Source organism: Salmo trutta, unplaced genomic scaffold (assembly GCF_901001165.1).
Source record: "Salmo trutta unplaced genomic scaffold, fSalTru1.1, whole genome shotgun sequence".
Lineage (NCBI taxonomy): Eukaryota > Metazoa > Chordata > Actinopteri > Salmoniformes > Salmonidae > Salmo > Salmo trutta.
The window spans coordinates 18687-38962 of NW_021823053.1; the positions used below are offsets into that span (position 1 = coordinate 18687).

At 48.9% G+C, this 20276-nt stretch overlaps 1 protein-coding gene across 2 annotated transcripts in view; it reads right to left on the reverse strand.

Moving 5' to 3' along the window:
* The window catches only part of LOC115188488 (pyruvate dehydrogenase phosphatase regulatory subunit, mitochondrial), a gene marked incomplete at its 3' end in the record, with an annotated part of 48241 nt that overhangs the window by 16828 nt on the left and 11137 nt on the right, over positions 1-20276 (reverse strand). Inside the window, 5 exon segments of one of the 2 annotated variants that reach the window (XM_029747358.1) lie at positions 5702-5894; positions 7166-7315; positions 11354-11504; positions 12919-13040; positions 15606-15769. In XM_029747358.1, the coding sequence (XP_029603218.1) occupies positions 5702-5894; positions 7166-7315; positions 11354-11504; positions 12919-13040; positions 15606-15769 (780 nt within the window). 2 annotated transcript variants of the gene reach the window in all.

The window sequence follows — 20276 nt, forward strand, 5'->3', positions numbered from 1 at the left end:
CAGACAGGACAGGTGTAACCCCTAACAGACAGGACAGGTGTAACCCCTAACAGACAGGACAGGTGTAACCCCTAACAGACAGGACAGGTGTAACCCCTAACAGACAGGACAGTTGTAACCCCTAACAGACAGGACAGCTGTAACCTCTGACCCTAACAGACAGGACAGCTGTAACCTCTAACCCCTAACAGACAGGACAGCTGTAACCTCTAACCCTAACAGACAGGACAGCTGTAACCCCTAACAGACAGGACAGTTGTAACCCCTAACAGACAGGACAGTTGTAACCCCTAACCCTAACAGACAGGACAGTTGTAACCCCGAACAGACAGGACAGTTGTAACCCCGAACAGACAGGACAGTTGTAACCCCGAACAGACTGGACAGTTGTAACCCCTAACAGACAGGACAGTTGTAACCCCTAACAGACAGGACAGTTGTAACCCCGAACAGACAGGACAGTTGTAACCCCGAACAGACAGGACAGTTGTAACCTCTAACAGACAGGACAGTTGTAACCTCTAACAGACAGGACAGTTGTAACCTCTAACAGACAGGACAGCTCTAACCCTAACAGACAGGACAGCTGTAACCCCTAACAGACAGGACAGTTGTAACCCCTAAAAGACAGGACAGCTGTAACCCCTAACAGACAGGACAGTTGTACCCTCTAACCCTAACAGACAGGACAGGTGTAACCCCTAACAGACAGGACAGGTGTAACCCCTAACAGACAGGACAGGTGTAACCCCTAACAGACAGGACAGTTGTAACCTCTGACCCTAACAGACAGGACAGCTGTAACCTCTGACCCTAACAGACAGGACAGTTGTAACCTCTGACCCTAACAGACAGGACAGCTGTAACCTCTAACCCCTAACAGACAGGACAGCTGTAACCTCTAACCCTAACAGACAGGACAGCTGTAACCCCTAACAGACAGGACAGTTGTAACCCCTAACAAACAGGACAGTTGTAACCCCTAACAGACAGGACAGTTGTAACCCCTAACAGACAGGACAGCTGTAACCCCTAACAGACAGGACAGCTGTAACCCCTAACAGACAGGACAGTTGTAACCCCTAACAGACAGGACAGTTGTAACCTCTAACCCTAACAGACAGGACAGTTGTAACCCCTAACAGACAGGACAGTTGTAACCCCTAACCCTAACAGACAGGACAGTTGTAACCCCGAACAGACAGGACAGTTGTAACCCCGAACAGACAGGACAGTTGTAACCCCGAACAGACAGGACAGCTCTAACCCTAACAGACAGGACAGCTGTAACCCCTAACAGACAGGACAGCTGTAACCCCTAAAAGACAGGACAGCTGTAACCCCTAACAGACAGGACAGTTGTAACCTCTAACCCTAACAGACAGGACAGCTGTAACCCCTAACAGACAGGACAGGTGTAACCCCTAACAGACAGGACAGGTGTAACCCCTAACAGACAGGACAGGTGTAACCCCTAACAGACAGGACAGCTGTAACCTCTGACCCTAACAGACAGGACAGCTGTAACCTCTGACCCTAACAGACAGTACAGCTGTAACCCCTAACAGACAGGACAGTTGTAACCCCTAACAAACAGGACAGTTGTAACACCTAACAGACAGGACAGTTGTAACCCCTAACAGACAGGACAGTTGTAACCCCTAACAGACAGGACAGTTGTAACCCCTAACAGACAGGACAGTTGTAACCTCTAACCTAACAGACAGGACAGTTGTAACCTCTAACCTAACAGACAGGACAGTTGTAACCCCTAAAAGACAAAACAGCTGTAACCCCTAACAGACAGGACAGCTGTAACCCCTACCAGACAGAACAGTTGTAACCCCTAATAGACAGGATAGTTGTAAACTCTAACCCTAACGGACAGGACAGTTGTAACCTCTAACAGACAGAACAGTTGTAACCTTTAACCCTAACAGACAGGACAGTTGTAACCCCTAACAGACAGGACAGCTGTAACCCCTAACAGACAGGACAGCTGTAACCCCTAACAGACAGAACAGCTGTAACCCCTAACAGACATAACAGTTGTAACCCCTAACAGACAGGACAGTTGTAAACTCTAACCCTAACAGACAGGACAGTTGTAACCCATAACAGACAGGACAGCTGTAACCTCTAACCCTAACAGACAGGACAGCTGTAACCCCTAACAAACAGGACAGCTGTAACCTCTAACCCTAACAGACAGGACAGCTGCAACCCCTAACAGACAGGACAGTTGTAACCCCTAACAGACAGGACAGCTGTAACCTCTAACCCTAACAGACAGGACAGCTATAACCCCTAACAGACAGGACAGCTGTAACCTCTAACCCTAACAGACAGGACAGTTGTAACCCCTAACAGACAGGACAGCTGTAACCCCTAACAGACAGGACAGCTGTAACCCCTAACAGACAGGACAGCTGTAACACCTACCAGACAGAACAGTTGTAACCCCTAACAGACAGGATAGTTGTAAACTCTAACCCTAACAGACAGGACAGTTGTAACCCCTAACAGACAGGACAGCTGTAACCTCTAACCCTAACAGACAGGACAGTTGTAACCCCTAACATACAGGACAGCTATAACCTCTAACCCTAACAGACAGGACAGTTGTAACCCCTAACAGACAGGACAGTTGTAACCTCTAACCCTAACAGACAGGACAGTTGTAACCCCTAACAGACAGGACAGCTGTAACCCCTAACAGACAGGACAGTTGTACCCTCTAACCCTAACAGACAGGACAGCTGTAACCCCTAACAGACAGGACAGGTGTAACCCCTAACAGACAGGACAGGTGTAACCCCTAACAGACAGGACAGGTGTAACCCCTAACAGACAGGACAGCTGTAACCTCTGACCCTAACAGACAGGACAGCTGTAACCTCTAACCCCTAACAGACAGGACAGCTGTAACCTCTAACCCTAACAGACAGGACAGCTGTAACCCCTAACAGACAGGACAGTTGTAACCCCTAACAAACAGGACAGTTGTAACCCCTAACAGACAGGACAGTTGTAACCCCTAACAGACAGGACAGCTGTAACCCCTAACAGACAGGACAGTTGTAACCCCTAACAGACAGGACAGTTGTAACCTCTAACCCTAACAGACAGGACAGTTGTAACCCCTAACAGACAGGACAGCTGTAACCCCTAACAGACAGGACAGTTGTACCCTCTAACCCTAACAGACAGGACAGCTGTAACCCCTAACAGACAGGAGTAACCCCTAACAGACAGGACAGTTGTAACCCCTAACAGACAGGACAGTTGTAACCTCTAACCCTAACAGACAGGACAGTTGTAAACCCGAACAGACAGGACAGTTGTAACCCCGAACAGACAGGACAGTTGTAACCCCTAACAGACAGGACAGTTGTAACCCCTAACAGAAAGGACAGTTGTAACCCCTAACAGACAGGACAGTTGTAACCTCTAACCCTAACAGACAGGACAGTTGTAACCCCTAACAGACAGGACAGTTGTAACCCCTAACCCTAACAGACAGGACAGTTGTAACCCCGAACAGACAGGACAGTTGTAACCCCGAACAGACAGGACAGTTGTAACCCCGAACAGACAGGACAGTTGTAACCTCTAACAGACAGGACAGTTGTAACCTCTAACAGACAGGACAGTTGTAACCTCTAACAGACAGGACAGTTGTAACCTCTAACAGACAGGACAGTTGTAACCTCTAACAGACAGGACAGTTGTAACCTCTAACAGACAGGACAGTTGTAACCTCTAACAGACAGGACAGTTGTAACCTCTAACAGACAGGACAGTTGTAACCTCTAACAGACAAACCTCTAACAGACAGGACAGTTGTAACCTCTAACAGACAGGACAGTTGTAACCTCTAACAGACAGGACAGCTCTAACCCTAACAGACAGGACAGCTGTAACCCCTAACAGACAGGACAGTTGTAACCCCTAAAAGACAGGACAGCTGTAACCCCTAACAGACAGGACAGTTGTAACCTCTGACCCTAACAGACAGGACAGTTGTAACCTCTAACCCCTAACAGACAGGACAGCTGTAACCTCTAACCCTAACAGACAGGACAGCTGTAACCCCTAACAGACAGGACAGTTGTAACCCCTAACAAACAGGACAGTTGTAACCCCTAACAGACAGGACAGTTGTAACCCCTAACAGACAGGACAGCTGTAACCCCTAACAGACAGGACAGTTGTAACCCCTAACAGACAGGACAGTTGTAACCTCTAACCCTAACAGACAGGACAGTTGTAACCCCTAACAGACAGGACAGTTGTAACCCCGAACAGACAGGACAGTTGTAACCCCAAACAGACAGGACAGTTATAACCCCGAACAGACAGGACAGTTGTAACCTCTAACAGACAGGACAGTTGTAACCTCTAACAGACAGGACAGTTGTAACCTCTAACAGACAGGACAGTTGTAACCTCTAACAGACAGGACAGTTGTAACCTCTAACAGACAGGACAGTTGTAACCTCTAACAGACAGGACAGTTGTAACCTCTAACAGACAGGACAGTTGTAACCTCTAACAGACAGGACAGTTGTAACCTCTAACAGACAGGACAGCTCTAACCCTAACAGACAGGACAGCTGTAACCCCTAACAGACAGGACAGTTGTAACCCCTAAAAGACAGGACAGCTGTAACCCCTAACAGACAGGACAGTTGTAACCTCTGACCCTAACAGACAGGACAGTTGTAACCTCTAACCCCTAACAGACAGGACAGCTGTAACCTCTAACCCTAACAGACAGGACAGCTGTAACCCCTAACAGACAGGACAGTTGTAACCCCTAACAAACAGGACAGTTGTAACCCCTAACAGACAGGACAGTTGTAACCCCTAACAGACAGGACAGCTGTAACCCCTAACAGACAGGACAGTTGTAACCCCTAACAGACAGGACAGTTGTAACCTCTAACCCTAACAGACAGGACAGTTGTAACCCCTAACAGACAGGACAGTTGTAACCCCGAACAGACAGGACAGTTGTAACCCCGAACAGACAGGACAGTTGTAACCTCTAACAGACAGGACAGTTGTAACCTCTAACAGACAGGACAGTTGTAACCTCTAACAGACAGGACAGTTGTAACCTCTAACAGACAGGACAGTTGTAACCCCTAACAGACAGGACAGTGGAGTGATAAGTATGAAGTTAATCATGAAACATTATTCTACTCCTACGTGAACCAGATTAGGGTTGTCACTTTCAACCCTAAAGTAGATGTACTGGTAATGTCCCGTCGTTCTCACTTTCAACCCTAAAGTAGATGTACTGGAAATGTCCTGTCGTTCTCACTTTCAACCCTAAAGTAGATGTACTGGTAATGTCCCGTCATTCTCACTTTCAACCCTAAAGTAGATGTACTGGTAAATGTCCCGTCGTTCTCACTTTCAACCCTAAAGTAGATGTACTGGTAATGTCCCGTCGTTCTCACTTTCAACCCTAAAGTAGATGTACTGGTAAATGTCCCGTCGTTCTCACTTTCAACCCTAAAGTAGATGTACTGGCAATGTCCCGTCGTTCTCACTTTCAACCCTAAAGTAGATGTACTGGTAAATGTCCCCACGTTCTCACTTTCAACCCTAAAGTAGATGTACTGGTAATGTCCCGTCGTTCTCACTTTCAACCCTAAAGTAGATGTACTGGTAAACGTCCCGTCGTTCTTACTTTCCTGCTCCGCCAGCGAAGGCCAGTCCAGAGGCGTTCATTCCAGCCAGGACGAAGTAGCCGTGCACGTCCGGTGTCTCCCCCATCAGACAGCGCATGTCTGGGGTGAACGACTCGGGACAGTTGACCAGCTGCTGGATCTCACACACCTCCAGCTCTGGCATCCTCCTCAACAGGGCCGACAGCATGGGTTCTACAGGGGGGAGGGTGAGAGAGGGGGTTAGGTAGAGATACTACGGACCGGTCAGTTACTACGGTTTATAATCACACAGTATAAACACAGTATATAACCAGTATAAACACAGTATAAACACAGTATATACGGTTTGATTCCCACTGGGGCCAACCCATTCTAGAATGTGTGGCGCCAACATCATGGGTTCGATTCCCACTGGGGCCAACCCATTCTAGAATGTGTGGCGCCAACATCATGGGTTCAATTCCTACTGGGGCCAACCCATTCTAGAATGTGTAGCACCAACATCATGGGTTCGATTCCCACTGGGGCCAACCCATTCTAGAATGTGTGGCGCCAACATCATGGGTTCGATTCCCACTGGGGTCAACCCATTCTAGAATGTGTAGCACCAACATCATGGGTTCGATTCCCACTGGGGCCAACCCATTCTAGAATGTGTGGCACCAACATCATGGGTTCGATTCCCACCCAGGGCCAACCCATTCTAGAATATGGTGGCACCAACATCATGGGTTCGATTCCCACTGGGGCCAACCCATTCTAGAATGTGGTGGCACCAACATCATGGGTTCGATTCCCACTGGGGCCAACCCATTCTAGAATGTGGTGGCACCAACATCATGGGTTCGATTCCCACAGGGGCCAACCCATTCTAGAATGTGTTGGCACCAACATCATGGGTTCGATTCCCACTGGGGCCAACTCATTCTAGAATGTGTGGCGCAAACATCATGGGTTCGATTCCCACTGGGGCCAACCCATTCTAGAATGTGGTGGCACCAACATCATGGGTTCGATTCCCACTGGGGCCAACCCATTCTAGAATGTGGTGGCACCAACATCATGGGTTCGATTCCCACTGGGGGCAACCCATTCTAGAATGTGGCTCCAACATCATGGGTTCAATTCCCACTGGGGGCAACCCATTCTAGAATGTGGCTCCAACATCATGGGTTCGATTCCCACTGGGGGCAACCCATTCTAGAATGTGTAGCACCAACATCATGGGTTCGATTCCCACTGGGGCCAACCCATTCTAGAATGTGGCTCCAACATCATGGGTTCGATTCCCACTGGGGCCAACCCATTCTAGAATGTGGTGGCACCAACATCATGGGTTCGATTCCCACTGGGGCCAACCCATTCTAGAATGTGTGGCTCAGTTGGTAAAACGTCTGCTAAATGGAATCCCATGTTTAACAGTAGCTGTGGCAACGTAAACTGAACAGAGTGCCGTTGTAGATAAATCAGCCCCCGTCTCTCACCGAAGTGGTCCCAGTCCTCCTGCATGTTCTGTATCTCCAGCTGATTACGTCCCTCGGTGAAAATGGGTTTAGGGTTCTTCTCAAATCCTCCAGACAGGACCCCTCCCTGCCACGCTCTCACATAGATCCTCCCATCCATATCTATCACCACTAGAGAGAGAGAACACACAGAGATACACAGTTACAACACAGTCTAACCCCTGACCCCACATGGATATGGTTGGATCTGTCCCCACTAGAGAGAGAGAGAGAACACACAGAGATACACAGTTACAACACAGTCTAACCCCACATGGATATGGTTGGATCTATCACCACTAGAGAGAGAACACACAGAGATACACAGTTACAACACAGTCTAACCCCTGACCCCACATGGATATGGTTGGATCTGTCACCACTAGAGAGAGAGAGAGAACACACAGAGATACACAGTTACAACACAGTCTAACTCCTGACCCTTAACCCCACATGGATATGGTTGGGAGGATAAATGAAATGTTGAACACCAGAAAATTTAATTAAATTGATAAAAGAAACAGCCTCTATTGAATTCTATCTGCTTCTGAAGCATGTGTACAGCCAAGCCTTATCATTAAAACAATTCGCTGGGAGATTTATTTTCTTCTTCATATAGTCACACAGTCCTCCCAAAATAAAACTCCTGGAAAAAATATTTTGTTGCATATGCGACCATTATTGGTCACACTTTAGAGCCCTGATTACAACACACCCTGACCACTAGATAGGACAGAGTTCAGGCCTGTGGAGGCTCCTCAGAGGAGGAAGGGGAGGACAATCCTCCTCAGATAATTTCATAAAAATGTAAAAAAATTATCCCATTTAGATAAAACTACACAAAAAAAATATTTGTATGTTACCAAATCATTGATTAAAAAAAACACACTGTTTTGCAATGAAGGTCTACAGTAGCCTCAACAGCACCACGATGTAGCCGGAGGACAGCTAGTTTCCGTCCTCCTCTGGGAACAAAACCTAGGAGGCTCGTGGTTCTCACCCCCTTCCATAGACTTACACAGTAATTATGACAACTTCCGGAGGATGTTCTCCAACCTATCAGAGCTTTTGCAGCATGACCTGACATGTTGTCCACCCAATCAAAAGATCAGATAATTAATCTAGTACTGAAAGTATAAGCTACAGCTAGCTAGCAGTGCATAAAACGTGGTGAGTAGTTGACTTGAGAGACAGACAATAGTTGAACAGTTTTCAAATGAATTTCTTCATCCTGTTTCAACTGTTGCCATGCACCTGCAACAAGATTGCTCAGATGTGCGAGTGCCTTTTTGAATTTCTTCAAAAATGAAGGAAAAGCAAGAGAGAGAGCGTTTGCTATATTTTTCTGTATTTTTTTTTCTTCTTCACGTACACAGCTAGCGAATGCAGCTAGCTAGATTAGCCTACTCAAACAAAGAGAGATACTATGTTAGCTAGCTGGCTATGGCTATCCAACACTGGAACTATCCAATGCCAAGTCAAGGTAAGCTTTTGGTTATATTAATTTATTTCCACCGGGGCCCGCCGGTGTAACTGCTAAACTGCTTGCTGACTGTACTGCATGATTGTAGCGGTTTTACTAATGCATTAGTTCTAGTAGCTATGTTGACTAGCTATGACGTCAGCTAATATGGTGACAACGATGTAGGCTGTGCGTAGCGGTTATGATATGAAGGTTTGGCTCTGAAAGGTTTTTTCGCCTGGTCACAGACAGCTGATGTGGTGCACTGAAGTCTGCAAGCGAAGGGAAACGTTGAGGAGAGCGCATAGATGTGAGAAGTTATTCTACAACGAGCAAAGTGATCATGCTGTTTGTATGTGGCTGCTATGAAAGGGATCATGCTGTTTGTACGTGGCTGCTATGAAAGGGATCATGCTGTTTGTACGTGGCTGCTATGAAAGTGATCATGCTGTTTGTACTTGGCTGCTATGAAAGTGATCATGCTGTTTGTACGTGGCTGCTATGAAAGTGATCATGCTGTTTGTACGTGGCTGCTATGAAAGTGATCATGCTGTTTGTACGTGGCTGCTATGAAAGTGATCATGCTGTTTGTACGTGGCTGCTATGAAAAGAATCATGCTGTTTGTACGTAGCTGCTATGAAGGTGATCATGCTGTTTGTACGTGGCTGCTATGAAAGTGATCATGCTGTTTGTACGTGGCTGCTATTAAAGGGATCATGCTGTTTGTACGTGGCTGCCATGAAAGTGATCATGCTGTTTGTATGTGGCTGCTATTAAAAGGTTAAAGGGATCATGCTGTTTGTATGGGGCTGCTATGAAAGTGATCATGCTGTTTGTATGTGGCTGCTATGAAAGGGATCATGCTGTTTGTATGTGGCTGCTATGAAAGTGATCATGCTGTTTGTACGTGATCATGCTGTTTGTATGTGGCTGCTATGAAAGGGATCATGCTGTTTGTATGGAGCTGCTATGAAAGTGATCATGCTGTTTGTATGGGGCTGCTATGAAAGGGATCATGCTGTTTGTATGGGGCTGCTATGAAAGGGATCATGCTGTTTGTAAGGGGCTGCTATGAAAGTGATCATGCTGTTTGTATGGGGCTGCTATGAAAGTGATCATGTTGTTTGTATGGGGCTGCTATGAAAGTGATCATACTGTTTGTACGTAATCATGCTGTTTGTATGTGACTACTATGAAAGGGATCATGATGTTTGTATGGGGCTGCTATGAAAGGGATCATGATGTTTGTACGGGGCTGCTATGAAAGGAATCATGCTGTTTGTATGTGGCTGCTATGAAAGGGATCATGCTGTTTGTACGGGACTGCTATGAAAGTGAACATGCTGTTTGTACGTGGCTGCTATGAAAGTGATCATGCTGTTTGTACGTGGCTGCTATGAAAGTGATCATGCTGTTTGTACATGGCTGCTATGAAAGTGAACTGTGTTAGTGTGTGATCAGGGGTATATTCATTCTGCCGATTCTGATGAAAAACATTTCTTAAAACGGAACAAAAACAGGGATGAACATTACTGGATTTGTCCAATTGAATATCTCTTTTGAAACTGTTTGGACTAATGATGACACCGTAGATCAGATAGATGCAGGAAAGAGTGTGCAAGGTGGTATTGAATGGGTCAATATCTGTCACCTTGATTACTGGTATTGAGTGGGTCATTATCTGTTATAATCTCCACCCGGCACAGCCAGAAGAGGACTGGCCACCCCTCAGAGCCTGGTTCCTCTCTAGGTTTCTTCCTAGGTTTTGGCCTTTCTAGGGAGTTCTTCCTAGCCACCCCTCATAGCCTGGTTCCTCTAGGTTTCTTCCTAGGTTCTGGCCTTTCTAGGGAGTTTTTCCTAGCCACCCCTCATAGCCTGGTTCCTCTCTAGGTTTCTTCCTAGGTTCTGGCCTTTCTAGGGAGTTTTTCCTAGCCACCCCTCATAGCCTGGTTCCTCTCTAGGTTTCTTCCAAGGTTTTGGCCTTTCTAGGGAGTTTTTCCTAGCCACAGTGCTTCTACACCTGCATTGCTTGCTGTTTGGGGTTTTAGGCAGGGTTTCTGTACAGCACTTTGAGATATCAGCTGATGTAAGAAGGGCTTTATAAATACATTTGATTTGAATATGAATGACAGTATCCTAAACCCATCACTGTTACATTGAACTGGGTGAATGACAGTATCCTAAACCCATCACTGTTACATTGAACTGGGTGAATATGAATGACAGTATCCTAAACCCATCACTGTTACATTGAACTGGGTGAATATGAAGGACAGTATCCTAAACCCATCACTGTTACATTGAACTGGGTGAATATGAATGACAGTATCCTAAACCCATCACTGGTTCAGCCATATTACAGCTAGTCTCTCAACGCCTTCTGGACTGAACGGAACCAGCTCTAACTCCTTGAAGAAACAATATGTGGATTATTTTACAAGCAAAGTAAAACAAAAATGGTAGACATTAATAAAGTGAACGTGGTACTCAATTACAAAGCAAAGCCACCCACATAGAACCAGAACACTGGTTCTGGGCTGTAGAGGAGGTGGTCTCACCTGGGGTTCTGGGCTCTGAGAGGAGGTGGTCTCACCTGGGGTGCTGGGCTGTAGAGGCTCTGAGAGGAGGTAGTCTCACCTGGGGTTCTGGGCTCTGAGAGGAGGTGGTCTCACCTGGGGTTCTGGGCTCTGAGAGGAGGTGGTCTCACCTGGGGTGCTGGGCTGTAGAAGAGGTAGTCTCACCTGGGTGCTGGGCTGTAGAGGCTCTGCTAGAGGCTTGGAGAGGAGGTAGAAGTGTTCACATCCATGGAGAGGAACAGACACCTTGGTCTCACTGGCCTGGCCCAGCTCATACGCCCACTGAGGAACATACATAGGACAGTTATAACACATAATATAGCATTCATAACCCCCTATGATATGACAGCTAGTTACAACACTGGTCTGCTCCAGCTCCTATACCCAGAGTCTTTAGTTTAGTTACAACACTGGTCTGGTCCAGCTCCTACACCCAGAGAGTCTTTAGTTTAGTTACAACACTGGTCCGGTCCAGCTCCTACACCCAGAGAGTCTTTAGTTTAGTTATAACACTGGTCCAGCTCCTACACCCAGAGAGTCTTTAGTTTAGTTACAACACTGGCCTGGTCCAGCTCCTACACCCAGAGAGTCTTTAGTTTAGTTACAACACTGGTCTGGTCCAGCTCCTACACCCAGAGAGTCTTTAGTTTAGTTACAACACTGGCCTGGTCCAGCTCCTACACCCAGAGAGTCTTTAGTTTAGTTACAACACTGGTCTGGTCCAGCTCCTACACCCAGAGAGTCTTTAGTTTAGTTACAACACTGGTCTGGTCCAGCTCCTACACCCAGAGAGTCTTTAGTTTAGTTACAACACTGGCCTGGTCCAGCTCCTACACCCAGAGAGTCTTTAGTTTAGTTACAACACTGGTCTGGTCCAGCTCCTACACCCAGAGAGTGTTTACTTTAGTTACAACACTGGCCTGGTCCAGCTCCTACACCCAGAGAGTCTTTAGTTTAGTTACAACACTGGTCTGGTCCAGCTCCTACACCCAGAGAGTCTTTAGTTTAGTTACAACACTGGCCTGGTCCAGCTCCTACACCCAGAGAGTCTTTAGTTTAGTTACAACACTGGTCTGGTCCAGCTCCTACACCCAGAGAGTCTTTAGTTTAGTTACAACACTGGCCTGGTCCAGCTCCTACACCCAGAGAGTCTTTAGTTTAGTTACAACACTGGTCTGGTCCAGCTCCTACACCCAGAGAGTCTTTAGTTTAGTTACAACACTGGCCTGGTCCAGCTCCTACACCCAGAGAGTCTTTAGTTTAGTTACAATACTGGTCTGGTCCAGCTCCTACACCCAGAGAGTCTTTAGTTTAGTTACAAAACTGGTCTGGTCCAGCTCCTACACCCAGAGAGTCTTTAGTTTATAAACCTCAGGAGACAGCTAGTTACAACACTTCATATACAGCATGTATATGTCCCAAATGGTTCCTTATTGTAGTGCACTAAATAGGATGCATCCTATCATTCATAACGCGCTATGAAACCTTAGATCAGTTGGGCTGAAGAGAGCTGTCTAGCACAGTGTTAACTGTCTAAAGACTAGTGGAGAGGGAGAGAGACCCCAAGTCATTTACAGTCTCTCTCTCCCACACAGTCTCACACACACACACAGTCTCACACAGTCACACACACAGTCACACACAGTCACACACACAGTCACACACACACAGTCACACACGTAATGGAGAGATTCACCTGTCCTGCACAGTTGACAAAGTATTCACACTCGATGGCTCCTCTGTCCGTCTCCACCGCTGTCACATGTCCCTTGTCCATCATCACGTGGTTAACTGTGGTGCGTTCATGGATCTGCACTCCTGGAGGATCAGAACAGGGCAGACGGTCGAAGTCGGAAGTTTACATACACCTTAACCAAATACATTTAAACTCAGTTTTTCACAATTCCTGATATTTAATCCTAGTAAAAATTCCCTGTCTTAGGTCAGTTAGGATCATCACTTTATTTTAAGAATGTGAAATGTCAGAATAATAGTGGAGAGAATGATTTATTTCAGCTTTTATTTCTTTTATCACATTCCCAGTGGGTCAAAAGTTTACATATAAACTCAATTAGTATTTGATAGCATTGCCTTTAAATTGTTTAACTTGGGTCAAACGTTTTGGGTAGCCTTCCACAAGCTTCCCACAATAAGTTGGGTGAATTTTGGCCCATTCCTCCTGACAGAGCTGGTGTAACTGAGTCAGGTTTGTAGGCCTCCTTGCTCACACACGCTTTTTCAGTTCTGCCCACAAATTTTCTAGAGGATTGAGATCAGGGCTTTGTGATGGCCACTCCAATACCTTGACTTTGTTGTCCTTAAGCCATTTTGCCACAACTTTGGAAGTATGCTTGGGGTCATTGTCCATTTGGAAGACCCATTTGTGTCCAAGCTTTAACTTCCTGACTGATGTCTTGAGATGTTGCTTCAATATATCCACGTAATTTTCCATCCTCATGATGCCATCTATTTTGTGAAGTGCTCCAGTCCCTCCTGCAGCAAAGCACCCCCACAACATGATGCTGCCACCCCCATGCTTCACGGTTGGGATGGTGTTCTTTGGCTTGCAAGTCTCCCCCTTTTCCTCCAAACATAACGATGGTCATTATGGTCAAACAGTTCTATTTTTGTTTCATCAGACCAGAGGACATTTCTCCAAAATGTGCAGTTGCAAACCGTAGTCTGGCATTTTTATGGCGATTTTGGAGCAGTGGCTTCTTCCTTGCTGAGCGGCCTTTCAGGTTATGTCGATATAGGACTCGTTTTACTGTGGATATGGATAATTTTGTACCTGTTTCCTCCAGCATCTTCACAAGGTCCTTTGCTGTTGTTCTGGGATTGATTTGCACTTTTCGCACCAAAGTACATTATTCTCTAGGTGACAGAACGCGTCTCCTTCCTGAGCGGTATGACGGCTGCGTGGTCCCATGGTGTTTATACTTGCATACTATTGTTTGTACAGATGAACGTGGTACCTTCAGGCGTTTGGAAATTGCTCCCAAGGATGAACCAGACTTGTGGAGTTCTACAATTATGAGGTCTTGGCTGATTTTTTTTGATTTCCGCATGATGTCAAGCACAGAGGTACTGAGTTTGAAGGTAGGCCTTGAAATACATCCACAGGTACACCTCCAATTGACTCAAATTATATCAATTAGCCTATCAGAAGCTTCTAAAGCCATGACATCATTTTCTGGAATTTTCCAAGCTCTTTAAAGGCACAGTCAACTTAGTGTATGTAAACTTCTGACCCACTGGAATTGTGATACAGTGAATTATAAGTGAAATCTGTCTGTAAACAATTGTTGGAAAAATGACTTGTGTCATGCACAAAGTAGATGTCCTAACTGACTTGCCAAAACTATAGTTTGTTAACAAGAAATTTGTGGAGTGGTTGAAAAAATGTGTTTTACTGACTCCAACCTAAGTGTATGTAAACTTCCGACTTCAACTGTATATGTATTCATGTAGAACGGTACAATGTGATCAAATATTACAAACACTATGTGTAGTTCCCCGGCAGATTGACTGGAGTACCAGGATGTTAAATTAGCCAAAGAGATGCCCCATGGGAACTAACTAACTCACTCTGCTTGGCAGGCCACACCTTGGCCCTTCCCTCCAGAAGCCTTGCTTTCTGGCTTCATTACGTCCTAACTAACTCACTCTGCTTGGCAGGCCACACCTTGGCCCTTCCCTCCAGAAGCCTTGCTTTCTGGCTTCATTACATCCTAACTAACTCACTCTGCCTGGCAGGCCACACCTTGGCCCTTCCCTCCAGAAGCCTTGCTTTCTGGCTTCATTACGTCCTAACTAACTCACTCTGCCTGGCAGGCCACACCTTGGCCCTTCCCTCCAGAAGCCTTGCTTTCTGGCTTCATTACATCCTAACTAACTCACTCTGCCTGGCAGGCCACACCTTGGCCCTTCCCTCCAGAAGCCTTGCTTTCTGGCTTCATTACGTCCTAACTAACTCACTCTGCTTGGCAGGCCACACCTTGGCCCTTCCCTCCAGAAGCCTTGCTTTCTGGCTTCATTACGTCCTAACTAACTCACTCTGCTTGGCAGGCCACACCTTGGCCCTTCCTTCCAGAAGCCTTGCTTTCTGGCTTCATTAAATCCTAACTAACTCACTCTGCCTGACAGGCCACACCTTGGCCCTTCCCTCCAGAAGCCTTGCTTTCTGGCTTCATTACATCCTAACTGATGGCAATATCACATGGTTCTAACTTCCTATTGAAATCTCCACTACAGAAAATTCCCCCGAATCAGGACGGAACAAGCAGGACATCTGGAATCATCCAATCAGGATTTCTGGAAAAACCTGGGAATTTTTAGGTTTGCAAGTCTAACAATAGTCCATCCTTGGTTTTACTGTCTCACCGTGTCCGGCCGCTGCCGTGGCGAGGGCGTGATTGACGTCAGGCGGTGATACCACGGCATCCCCCGGAAGGTGGAGCGCACCCACCAGGTCATGAATATTCACCATGGGGTGGAGCTTGGAGACCTCTTTGGGTTTAATCACGTTACAGGGGATCCCCATCACACTGAGAGAGAGGGGAGGGGAGAGAGAGAAGGAGAGGGAGAGAGGAGGAGAGGGAGGAGGATAGAGGAGGAGAGGGAGGAGGAGAGGGAGGAGGAGAGGGAGGAGGAGAGGGAGAAGGAGAGGGAGAAGGAGAAGGAGAGAGGAGGAGGGAGGAGGAGAGGGGGGAGGAGAGGGGGGAGGAGAGGGAGGAGGAGAGAGGAGGAGGAGAGAGGAGGAGGAGAGAGGAGGAGGAGAGAGAGGAGGAGGGGGAAGAGGGGAGAGAGGAGAGGGATTGAGGAGGAGAGAGAGGAGAGTTATGGAGATTTCCAGAAACATTCAGCAGGCCAGTGGAGACTGCTTGTCAGAGATGGACTAATAGAAAACAGCAGGCCAGTGGAGCTGGATAGGACAAATGTAATGAATAGTCTAGAAGGACTAAATGTAATGAACAGTCGAGAGAGAGTACTGAGCTATAATTCAGACCAGAGGAGAGACAGGGTCAGGGAGAGACCTACTGGACCAGAGGAGAGGCAGGGTCAGGGAGAGACCTACTGGACCAGAGGAGAGGCAGGGTCAGGGAAAGACCTACTGGACCAGAGAGAGACCTACTGGACAGAGGAGAGGCAGGGGGTCAGGGGAGAGACCTACTGGACCAGAGAGAGAGACATACTGGACCAGAGAGAGGCAGGGTCAGGGAGAGAGACCTACTGGACCAAGAGAGAGACCTACTGGACCAGAGAGAGGCATGGTCAGGGAGAGACCTACTGGACCAGAGGAGAGGCAGGGAGAGACCTTACTGGACCAGAGAGAGAGACCTTACTGGACCAGAGAGAGAGACCTACTGGACCAGAGAGAGAGACCTACTGGACCAGAGAGAGAGACCTACTGGACCAGAGAGAGAGCCCTACTGGACCAGAGAGAGAGCCCTACTGGACCAGAGAGAGAGACCTACTAGACCAGAGAGAGAGACCTACTGGACCAGAGTGAGAGACCTACTGGACCAGAGAGAGAGACCCACTGGACCAGAGCGAGAGACCTACTGGACCAGAGAGAGACCTACTGGACCGGAGGAGAGGCAGGGTCAGGGAGAGATCTACTGGACCAGAGGAGAGGCAGGGTCAGGGAGAGATCTACTGGACCAGAGGAGAGGCAGGGTCAGGGAGACCTACTGGACCAGAGAGAGAGACCTACTGGACCAGAGAGAGAGACCTACTGGACCAGAGAGAGAGACCTACTGGACAGGAGGAGAGGCAGGGTCAGGGAGAGATCTACTGGACCAGATGAGAGGCAGGGTCAGGGAGAGACCTACTGGACCAGAGGAGAGGCAGGGAGAGACCTTACTGGACCAGAGAGAGAGACTTACTGGACCAGAGAGAGAGACCTACTGAACCAGAGAGAGAGACCTACTGGACCAGAGAGAGAGACCTACTGGACCAGAGAGAGAGACCTACTGGACCAGAGAGAGAGACCTACTGGACCAGAGTGAGAGACCTACTGGACCAGAGTGAGAGACCTACTGGACCAGAGAGAGAGACCCACTGGACCAGAGTGAGAGACCTACTGGACCAGAGAGAGACCTACTGGACCGGAGGAGAGGCAGGGTCAGGGAGAGATCTAATGGACCAGAGGAGAGGCAGGGTCAGGGAGAGACCTACTGGACCAGAGGAGAGGCAGGGTCAGGGAGAGACCTACTGGACCAGAGAGAGACAGGGTCAGGGAGAGACCTACTGGACCAGAGAGAGACCTACTGGACCATAGAGAGACCTACTGGACCGGAGGAGAGGCAGGGTCAGGGAGAGATCTACTGGACCAGAGGAGAGGCAGGGTCAGGGAGAGACCTACTGGACCAGAGGAGAGGCAGGGTCAGGGAGAGACCTACTGGACCAGAGAGAGACAGGGTCAGGGAGAGACCTACTGGACCAGAGAAAGACAGGGTCAGGGAGAGACCTACTGGACCAGAGGAGAGGCAGGGAAAGACCTACTGGACCAGAGGAGAGGCAGGGAGAGACCTACTGGACCAGAGAGAGAGACCTACTGGACCAGAGAGAGACCTACTGGACCGGAGGAGAGGCAGGGTCAGGGAGAGACCTACTGGACCAGAGGAGAGGCAGGGAGAGACCTACTGGACCAGAGAGAGAGACCTACTGGACCAGAGAGAGAGACCTACTGGACCAGAGAGAGAGACCTACTGGACCAGAGAGAGAGACCTACTGGACCAGAGGAGAGGCAGGGTCAGGGAGAGACCTACTGGACCAGAGGAGAGGCAGGGTCAGGGAAAGACCTACTGGACCAGAGGAGAGGCAGGGAGAGACCTACTGGACCAGAGAGAGACCTACTGGACCAGAGGAGAGGCAGGGTCAGGGAGAGACCTACTGGACCAGAGAGAGGCGGGGTCAGGGAGAGACCTACTGGACCAGAGAGAGACCTACTGGACCAGAGAGAGGCAGGGTCAGGGAGAGACCAACTGGACCAGAGGAGAGGCAGGGAGAGACCTTACTGGACCAGAGAGAGAGACCTACTGGACCAGAGAGAGAGACCTACTGGACCAGAGAGAGACCTATTGGACCAGAGAGAGAGACCTACTGGACAGGAGGAGAGGCAGGGTCAGGGAGAGATCTACTGGACCAGATGAGAGGCAGGGTCAGGGAGAGACCTACTGGACCAGAGGAGAGGCAGGGTCAGGGAGAGACCTACTGGACAAGCGAGAGACAGGGTCAGGGAGAGACCTACTGGACCAGAGAGAGACAGGGTCAGGGAGAGACCTACTGGACCAGAGGAGAGGCAGGGAGAGACCTACTGGACCAGAGAGAGAGACCTACTGGACCAGAGAGAGAGACCTACTGGACCAGAGAGAGAGACCTACTGGACCAGAGAGAGAGACCTACTGGACCAGAGAGATAGACCTACTGGACCAGAGAGATAGACCTACTGGACCAGAGAGAGAGATCTACTGGACCGGAGGAGAGGCAGGGTCAGGGAGAGACCTACTGGACCAGAGAGCGACAGGGTCAGGGAGAGACCTACTGGACCAGAGTAGAGGCAGGGAGAGACCTACTGGACCAGAGGAGAGGCAGGGAGAGACCTACTGGACCAGAGAGAGACAGGGTCAGGGATAGACCTACTGGACCAGAGGAGAGGCAGGGAGAGACCTACTGGACCAGAGAGAGAGACCTACTGGACCAGAGAGAGACCTACTGGACCGGAGGAGAGGCAGGGTCAGGGAGAGATCTACTGGACCAGAGGAGAGGCAGGGTCAGGGAGAGACCTACTGGACCAGCGGAGAAGCAGGGTCAGGGAGAGACCTACTGGACCAGAGGACAAGCAGGGTCAGGGAGAGACCTACTGGACCAGAGAGAGACAGGGTCAGGGAGAGACCTACTGGACCAGAGTAGAGGCAGGGAGAGACCTACTGGACCAGAGGAGAGGCAGGGAGAGACCTACTGGACCAGAGAGAGAGACCTACTGGACCAGAGAGAGAGACCTACTGGACCAGAGAGAGAGACCTACTGGACCAGAAAGATAGACCTACTGGACCAGAGAGAGAGACCTACTGGACCAGAGAGAGAGACCTACTGGACCAGAGGAGAGGCAGGGTCAGGGAGAGACCTACTGGACCAGAGGAGAGGCAGGGTCAGGGAAAGACCTACTGGACCAGAGGAGAGGCAGGGAGAGACCTACTGGACCAGAGAGAGACCTACTGGACCAGAGAGAGGCAGGGTCAGGGAGAGACCTACTGGACCAGAGAGAGAGACCTACTGGACCGGAGGAGAGGCAGGGTCAGGGAGAGACCTACTGGACCAGAGAGAGACAGGGTCAGGGAGAGACCTACTGGACCAGAGTAGAGGCAGGGAGAGACCTACTGGACCAGAGGAGAGGCAGGGAGAGACCTACTGGACCAGAGAGAGAGACCTACTGGACCAGAGAGAGAGATCTACTGGAACAGAGAGAGAGATCTACTGGACCAGAGAGAGAGATCTACTGGACCAGAGAGAGAGACCTACTGGACCAGAGAGAGAGACCTACTGGACCAGAGGAGAGGCAGGGTCAGGGAGAGACGTACTGGACCAGAGGAGAGGCAGGGTCAGGGAGACCTACTGGACCAGAGAGAGAGAGACCTACTGGACCAGAGAGAGAGAGACCTACTGGACCAGAGAGAGAGAGACCTACTGGACCAGAGAGAGAGAGACCTACTGGACCAGAGAGAGATAGACCTACTGGACCAGAGAGAGAGAGACCTACTGGACCAGAGAGAGAGAGACCTACTGGACCAGAGAGAGAGAGACCTACTGGACCAGAGAGAGAGAGACCTACTGGACCAGAGAGAGAGACACCTACTGGACCAGAGAGAGAGACCTACTGGACCAGAGAGAGAGACCTACTGGATCGGAGGAGAGGCAGGGTCAGGGAGAGACCTACTGGACCAGAGAGAGACAGGGTCAGGGAGAGACCTACTGGACCAGAGAGAGACCTACTGGACCATAGAGAGGCAGGTTCAAGAAGAGACCTACTGGACCATGGAGAAACCTACT